This window comes from Phycodurus eques, chromosome 15, assembly GCF_024500275.1.
Source record: "Phycodurus eques isolate BA_2022a chromosome 15, UOR_Pequ_1.1, whole genome shotgun sequence".
In the NCBI taxonomy this organism is placed as follows: Eukaryota; Metazoa; Chordata; class Actinopteri; order Syngnathiformes; family Syngnathidae; genus Phycodurus; species Phycodurus eques.
The window spans coordinates 19,926,303-19,934,943 of record NC_084539.1 but is presented as its reverse complement, the minus strand read 5'-3'; the positions used below and the strand labels follow the sequence as shown (position 1 = coordinate 19,934,943).

The following is an 8,641-nucleotide window of genomic DNA, read 5'->3' as shown; positions in this document are numbered from 1 at the left end:
CTGTTCTCACTGTATCGTTGTCGAGATACTGTATGTGAAATGGGAAACTATGGCATAACATCTCTTTGAAGAAATAATAAGAACAGTAATATTTTTTAATAAGAAGAGTAATAATTTACTATAATAAGAACAGTAATAATTTTCAGCAGTCTGTGGGAGGGTCCTGGGTGGACAGACAGCGAGGCCGACGTGTCACACCCACGTGCGCGCGGGTGTGTGTGTGTGTGTGCACGCAAATTATTGCCATCCCTTTGGTCACGCCTCCTGTTACTACTCTTTCTGATTGGCTGCTCTTGGCCCGCCATGCCCAATTGTAAAGGAATAACTTCAAATCAGAAGCATTAGATGGGGCCAGAGAGGAGTGATTTTTCAAGAGATCATTTTAATAATATTCTAATGTCAGTTCATACAGACAGTTTAAACATATATGAGCAAGTTTTTTTTTTTTTTTTTTTAAGTATCTGGGATTAGCGGCGTTGCGAACGATGAATCAGGGGTTCAACTGTACCAAGACCACAAGCAAGAGAAAAGGACCAAAATTGATCACACAGACAGTAATCGATGGTTAGTCGTGACAGCTCATTAAGAGTTTATCATCACCCCGTTCATCACAAAAACATCACAAATGACTCGAAGCAGCAGTCCAAAAGTGTCCGATCACGGTTGCGTCATAAATCCAGATGTTCGGGAATCGCTCCACAAAGCAGGGCCCTCGACCACCGCCACCTCGGCCCCCCCCACCCCCCTCCCCCGCGACCTCACCTCTTGGCCTTCTTGTCCTTCATGATCTTTTTGCTCTCCTCCCGCCGCCGCTTGTTGACGGGGTTCCGCGGGTCGTAGATCTCGAAGGTGTCTTCGTCCTGCACGGTGGCGTCTTTGACCTTCCGGGACTGCTCGTCAAAGTGCAGCACGTGGCCCAGCCTGGACGAGTTGGAGACAGGAGAGCGGTCAAAGAGGTCAATTCCGCGTCAGCGACTTCGCGCCCCACCATATTGTGGATTTCGAAGAAATCATTTTTGATGGGGATTTCCAGTGTACAAGCAAGTCTACTGTACCAAACCAAAGGCTTAAGAAGAACCTGAAGGATGAACATGAGAAGTTCTAGGATCTAGTTCTAGATCTAGTTCCCATCTCGGGATGGGAATCGATTATTAATCGAAGTATTAAGCGAATCCGATTACATGATCGATACAGCTTCTGATCTGATTCCTTATCGGTTCTCATTGGCTACAAATGAGTTTATTTGTTTTAACTCTTTAATACCTTTAAGTTTGGAGAGAAGACACAGCATATCTAGTATGCACTCATAATCTGTAATGCATCCTGAGGAGGGGGGGAACCAAAAGGCCTAATGCAGTTTTTGCGGACCTTACAAGATATCAGATTGCCTTAGGAAACTGTCCAGTCTCACTGTCATTGGTCCAGAGAAAAGGAAATATTTGGGTTTTTAAGCCCAACTCATACAGCAACTTTAAACATTGAAACTGAAAACAGTCAGAGGAGCGCTTCTAACTTGCAGCATTCTTGCCAGGATATCAGCTCTTTTTGAAACCACCAGGTCCAGATTGTTTTCACTGCATATGTTCCCAATATATGACACTTTGGCTATTAACATTTGGAAACACTGACAATGCTCTGGTGAAAGCAGTGCTTCTTTCCTTCCTGCTTCCCTCTCCGCTGCGTCGGGCCGACTCGCACCCGAGAACGAAGCGCTTTAAGCAGCCTCGCCAGTGGCGGGGCCCCGGTCAAAGGGTTTTTTTTTTTTTTTTTTTCTTCTCCCCCCCCCCCCTAAGGGGAGTTGACAACCGGAATCGTCAGGAAAGCAAACAATTACTAAGAATCAAATTACTGGGAATCGGTTCTAAAATACAAGCTGTCTTTGATTCCCATCGCTACTTTACTTTGAAATAAGCTGAAGCGAAGGGGTCTATATTGCGCACCACTTCAGCTCTACTGTAACGCCGGTTTTCTGGACAGCTGCGTGAAAGGGGCCGAGGCCGTGATACAATGCTACAGAAGCCTCTGCTGTTTATTTTTCTGCCTTTGCTCACTTAGGTGGGGAGGAGGGAGTAAATGTCGAGGCAGGGGCCTGGGGGGGGGGGGGCGCACCGACACAGATGGAATAGTTTACCTCCTCTGTCCCAGACTTGACTTCCAGTGTCTGACCTGTTGTAACCCACATTCTGAGTGTGCTGCTCCTGCAGTGGCACACAGTTCCCACTGCTGTTTTTCCAGGAACGCTAAGGCTGCCGGCCCCCCCTCCCCCAGTCCCCCCTATGGTCCTTGCCGTACCTGGCGACACAGTGAGGTGTCTACCAACCAAGGCTTCTATCAAATTCATTAGCACCCCCCCTCCCTCCCCCAAACTCACACACACTGCTGGAGACTAATGATAACAACAGATTGTGTTATTCTAAATCTCTCATTCACACACATGGTATTCATTTCAAACTGGACTCGCTTTTAAGATCTGCGCTGAAAAACAGAATATGAGAGCCGGACACTGCGTCAGGATCCATTTCCTGGCGGCGGCGGGCTGACGCGTGCGAGTACCGTACGTACCCCCTGAACTTTGGCACGGATTAAAGCAAGTGGAAGGTCAGACGTGCCGCCGCGACTTTTTGTTGTTGTTGGTCGGGCAGAAAACGGCGAGGTGAAACGTAGCAGGTGCAGGTAACCAGCATGCAATCGAGACCCGTGTCCTGAACTCGCCGTGTCAAACTTCACCCTCATCCGGACGCTTTCCGGAGCCCCCTTTCACGCAGTTTTTAGTAGAAATGAATCTTACCTTTGTGGCTGACCGGTTCCTTCTGCACCGACGCATAACAAGTGATCCATTTTTAACAAAACAGGCTCCCTCAAATGTATCTAACCGAAATATTAGCACTCGTTATCGTCTAAAAAACATCCAGACTTTTCAATCTTGAGGTGACATATTGTCGCAGGGCTCGTCCAGAGTGAGGGAGGAGGCGGAGTTTTACAATATTTCACAAGTCAATAGCTTTTTTCAACACTTTAAGTTGGTTAATAACGCACAGAAATATCACATGACTCGGGGACAGACCAATGGTACCGAATCCTTCTTGAAGAGGTAGTTTTCACCGTGTTACCAGTTTTTATGTATTTTCTCACTTTTTTATGAACGCTGAAATAAACAATCGAATTGAATGGAATGATCTTCAGATGAGCGTGAAGTTAGACACGGATCCAAACGACAAGTCGGTAAAGAGGTGATCAAAAGACCTCAAATCTGCCGCCAACACATTTATTTGAATGAACCGTATTTCACCTATTGGAATGAGAGGAGCAATGTCAAAAGTGGCGCACGGCCACTCTCTTTTTCGGTCGCTCACCATCCTTTGTCGTCATCCTCGGCCAGCTCTTCCTCGTCCTCCTCCTCCTCCGGGGCTTCGCTGATGGCCGACGACAGCTTGGATTTGAAACGGTTGAGCAGCTCCATCGTCTGTTGAAGGAACAAACGTCACTCGACAGCCACACGCAAGGCCAACCGCCATCTGGGGTTGGCAAACTCGCTTACCTGTTCTTCCCGGCCCGAGCCTCTCTTGCGCTTGTCTTTCCTCCGCTCCTCGTACTTCTTCCTCCCCTCCAGATACTCGGCGACAGCCTCGCTGCTCGGCTTTTTGCTCTCTGGACAAACAGGCGAAGTGTTATCGAGCGTAACCGACGCCAGGACGGGTGCATAGGCGGGGAAAAAAAGCAGGCGTGACCGGGGTGCACTCATAGTGATACAGTGTAAAATTGTCGGCACCTACAATTTTCCAAGGAGAATAGGGAGGAAAATTCCCTCTGAACACACTTGGCTCTACAGAAAAATCAATTAGCGACGTTTGATAATCGGGCCGTTAATCAGCGGGGGAGAAAATGCTCAAATTTGGCCCGATTTCCAGTGAGTGTGTACCGCCGCTTAAGATGGCAAGTTGGCGCAGAAAGCGGCTTTTGTTCGGAAGGAGCAGGCCCTCCGCCCTCACATCATACCTGGCCGATGACAAATGCGAAGCCAGAAAATGGAGAGAACACCATCAGAGAGAAAAAGATAAAGGGAGGCCGTGACGCTCGCCGTCACGCTGATCCGGCGATGACACGGGAAAGCGGCGCGGGTGGATCTAGTCTCATCTGGGAGCTGGAGATGGACGAGGCTTGGGCCGCAACCTTGCGACCCCTCGCTTCATCTTCCTCCGCGGTTGACCGACATTTGAGGCCACCGTTTTCCGCCGCAAATCCTTCGACATCGCCGCCGCCTACAAAAGCAGCTGCTCTTCTCATCTTTTTACTGTTCCAACCAAGCAGTGCAAGTTTGCTACGGTACACGTCTTTTGCCATTTCCGTTGTAAAGATACACAAAATATCCGACTCGTGCTTCCCACTTTTCAGCAAACTATCTATCGATCTCTATCCATCCATCCATTTCTATCTTTCCATCTATCCACGCTGCAACTATTTTACATACCACACGAGGCACTACGGTTATGTCGCTTATTTGCCATATTTTGCGACACAGCTATTGCCAGTCCACGACGGAGACAAATCCTAATCAGGTTTTACGGATGAAATGACGGCGAACCAAACGAAACCACTTGACGGAAGCGTCCCGGAAGTTGCGGAGTCGTACGACACAACAAAGAAAGTGTTCCAAACGCAGCTGAGAATACTTTTCCACCGCACCTCTGGCGGCGGTGTCTGGTGCGAAACTCCCGACGTGAGGTCACCGGGCAGCAGACGGTCTGGCTGGCTGGCGATGCGGCGTGATGATGCGATGTTTGTTGCGGGCACATGACAGACGTCTGTAGCCATGCTCGTGTTTTGCTGCGCTGACAAACATGAAACCACAGGGAGGCCAGAACCACGTCTGGCGAGCTAGCGGCAGTCGCATCCTTCAATGTGACGTTTGGGACGATTTATCAGTCCCTTAGTCATGAATTCACAAATTATGGGGTGGGGGGGGGGGGGGGGGGGGGGGACCTCAACTTGGTCAAATCCCCGCAACTTTCTTGCAGTTTTGGCAAATGGTCTGCAAGTTCCGACCTTGTGGAGCTGAATTATTAGCAATCTGCGTCTGCCCCTTGTGAGTGTTCTCATTTCGTATTTGCGCATCGGCGACTTTACACGTTTCTGCTTAATGTACAAATAAATCACTGTTTAATAGGACATTAGTTTGGCAATCCTGGACCATTCTTGTGCTGTTACATCAATTGTCGTTGCAGGTACGGAAATGAAAAAAGCAACAGAGTTTTGGACTTCCTTCTACAACTTTCAGTGCATAAAAAAAATGGCATATAAAGTATGGCAAATTCAGCCTTTTTGGGGGGCTGCGGGCTGCAGATCACCTTCCACTAGTCATCCCTTGACACCCTGGACGCTGACCGATGATGCCCTGAGGTGTCGCACGAGGGTGGGGCGAGGTTTTGGGGGGCGGGTGGAGGGGGGTCGGGCTCCCGAAGGTCTCTCTAGCTGTTGCCCCTAACGGCTAGCTTGAAGTTTGACGGCCTTTCTAACTACATTCCTGCCCTCTCCAGTCACCTGGGCAACAAATCAAGAGTTGTAGCAACCGGGAGCTTTTATAGGACAAAAGGTGCTCGTCGGCGGAACGATACTCGGCTACGTGAAGAGCGAAGCGGCGCAACCTCGCCGACGCGACCTCGCTTTCGATCATCAATCAACAAAAACAAAAAAGAATAATAATACTGACGGTCGTACTCCAAGGCAACCATGTATCAATCATTATGTAACGAGAAACTGGTGAGTATGTTGCAAGTGTGTCAATCAGAGGTTCTGACACGAGCAATTAGTTGGCAAAGGCAAATCTATCGGCCTTGGAGGCGGAGTCTGAGTTGACCGTCGTCTGTCAAGCGTTTGATTGGCCGAAAATTGTCACAGTCGTTTCGATTTGGACAACACAGCGGCTTCTCCGACGCACATAGTACACTGTCCCCCACCAATGAGATCGCAGTTCATTGTGCGTGCCCCTGCTATATCGCGGATTTTTAAGCAATTGTTTTTAAAGGGTTTGCACCAAATAAAGTGTTCTCCCGCACTGATTGGCACATTTTTATTCTTAACCTATCCTCAGTTATTCGCTTAATTGATTCACTGCCGTGGACCTTTACAGTTGTTAACTGGAATCCAACCGTTTACTGCCACTGACGAATATATTCGTCAAGTAGTTTTTTTTTGTTTTTTTTAGAGGGAAGGCATGAAAGAGGGTCTCCCCAAGCTTGTCTGTGAAATTCAGGTTTTTAAACCACTGTAATGACGAGCAGATCCCTGCAGATGGGTGTGTTGCCTCGTTTTGGATTTGAGATCAGCACAGCTTTTGAGTAGAAGATAATAATTAAGGCGTCTTTTTTTCAAGATATTTTAGTTTCTTTTCCAACTGGCAGTTGAGACGGTCGGATTTCTCATTATTATGCGACATTTTAAATGAGATTTGCTCTGATTGGATCGCTCATCTTGAAACAGGGCACCCCACGATCAGATTCATGTCTGGTGTGACACGAAGTATTTGTTGGTTGGACAGCAACAACTACTTTCGACACAACAGGGCGAGAAAAGTGAATGCCCGGTGTTAAACGTGACACTTTGTTCTTTCCCCTTTCACACAGCCGCCATCCCGCCTCTGGGAAACTCGTGGGTCGGTTTAAACCTCGCGGAAAAGATACGAGAAGCAGGTCTGGAGCGTCGCTTCCCGGTTACCTCCGTGAGCGTGGATGATATTCCAGCCCACAGGGGGTAGTCGCGTCCGTCCCATCTGGAGCTTTACAACACTAACTCGCTGCCAAGATATAAAACATTCCTTTGGTTGCAGGCTCTTGTTTGCTCGGTTTTGCTGCTTCAGTAAAATATTTGGGGTTTGGAGCGCTGAGGAGATTTTGCAACTTCTTTTGTTGTTTTGACACTATAAAGACCTGATGATTTGTCAGTGACTTATTCGAGAACAATGAGCGGTTCAATAATCATTTATTGCAGCTGTCAAAAATTACAGTGCCAACGTTAAGTGCTTCCCGCACTTAGCAGCTCGGAGGTCAGAGGAGAACGCAAGAGGGCGATTCAAGCCGGCGGGGACGGTCGCGTCAATGCGTGCGGCTCGCACCGCTGCGGTGGAGATTTACACCCCCCCGCCCCCACCATCGCTCTTGAAAAAGGAGCACCGTCCTGTGGCCAAGCTGGAAACAAAAAGACTTGAAATACCTCCTTATGGCTCATTGAGACCCCCAGTAAGTACGAAAACAGATAAAACAGCGTAAACGTCCGCCGCCCTTAGAGTTCCATGTGTCATTCATCGTGTAATTTGTAGGAGAACGCTCTGAATCTAAACTCTCGCCAAATACGAAGACGACCACAAACTACAGTATACATCATTTTCTCATGGTTTTTGTTGTATTTTTTACTTTTTTTTTAGATATGAACTATACTAACAGCATCGAAGTCGCACTGTTGTAACCAATTAAGCACACCAGAGAGAGCACCACAATGTGAACTGATGCAGAAAAATGTCTAATTCTTTACATTCTACATAATTTTGTCATTACTGTATGTTTTTAATAAAGTAAAATATTGACGACTGCTATTTATTATATCAAAAACACAGTACAAAGGGGTAGCCTGGAATGGATTAATGGCATTTTCATTCATTTTGATGGGGAAAGATGATTTGAGATACGTGTTTGGAGTTACAAATGGGGCCACGGAACAAATTCAACTTCAATCTCAAGGCAACACTGCATTTTGTGCAATTGATTTATTTACGATTCCTTTTTGGATTTTTTTTTTTCCCATATCTTCGTTCATTTTGGGCGGCAAACATGCCGCTGGCGGGACGAGGTGTAAATGAGGTTCTTTTTTCAGGAGACGAAACGGAGGCAGTGTAGCAAAGGACGGCGGGCCAGCGAGGTCGTAAAACACGGCGAAACATGTCCGCCGTTTACTTTCCGTTTGTGTAATTTTCTGCAAGCTTTAGCACAAGAATAGAGCCTTGTGGGAGAGAACAATAGACGTCTGGAACTAATTGACACAATCAGAGGCCAGCTCGTCTGTCTTAGTGACCATTAGCTGAGAATGTAGCGCGGACCACCCGGCTCTCAGAGTGGCGAGAGTTTGCTAATGGCGGTTTTCAAACACCATTCAAATGTGCCTCGTCGCGGTAAGTGGGACGCTATGTTATCTGTTTGTTTAAAAACAACAACAATGAAAGCGAAGAAAAGCGGTTGCACATACCCTCCTTGACCTCATCCACGGCAGGCTTAGGGCCATCTTCTCTTTGCTTCAACGCCTTCAGCTCCTTCTTCAACTGGCGAACTTCCTTGCGCAACTCTTCGCTGGGGAGAGAGAAACATGCGAGCATTTAAATTTCCCCCCCCAAAAAAAGACGCTATTTGAATGGCCCCAAAAAAAACCCAAAAAAAACAAAAAGGAGAGCAGCGGCATAAATTAACCAGACGACAGTTTTTCAATGAATCCAAGGATGGAATAGGCGCTAGAAAATGGATGGTGGCATTCGCCCAATTTATGCAAAGTCAGCTAAAAGTAGCCTTTGCGTGAAGAGACTCACCTCCCAGACGCATGCCTCCGCATTTGAATGATACACTTGCACGACAGCAAATACCTAATGTTAAAATGTTACATG

General features: G+C 47.4%; 1 protein-coding gene across 1 annotated transcript in view; it reads right to left on the bottom strand.

Moving 5' to 3' along the window:
• Window positions 1–232: 232 nt before the first annotated feature.
• The window catches only part of cwc27 (CWC27 spliceosome associated cyclophilin), a 20,432-nt gene continuing 12,023 nt past the window's right edge, over window positions 233–8,641 (bottom strand). Inside the window, exons 11-14 of the mRNA XM_061698854.1 lie at window positions 8,233–8,333; window positions 3,539–3,648; window positions 3,354–3,463; window positions 233–921 (exon numbers count right to left, since the gene is read on the bottom strand). Of these exons, the coding sequence (XP_061554838.1) occupies window positions 759–921; window positions 3,354–3,463; window positions 3,539–3,648; window positions 8,233–8,333 (484 nt within the window). The 3' untranslated portion in view covers window positions 233–758. The remainder of the gene's footprint in view (window positions 922–3,353; window positions 3,464–3,538; window positions 3,649–8,232; window positions 8,334–8,641) is intronic.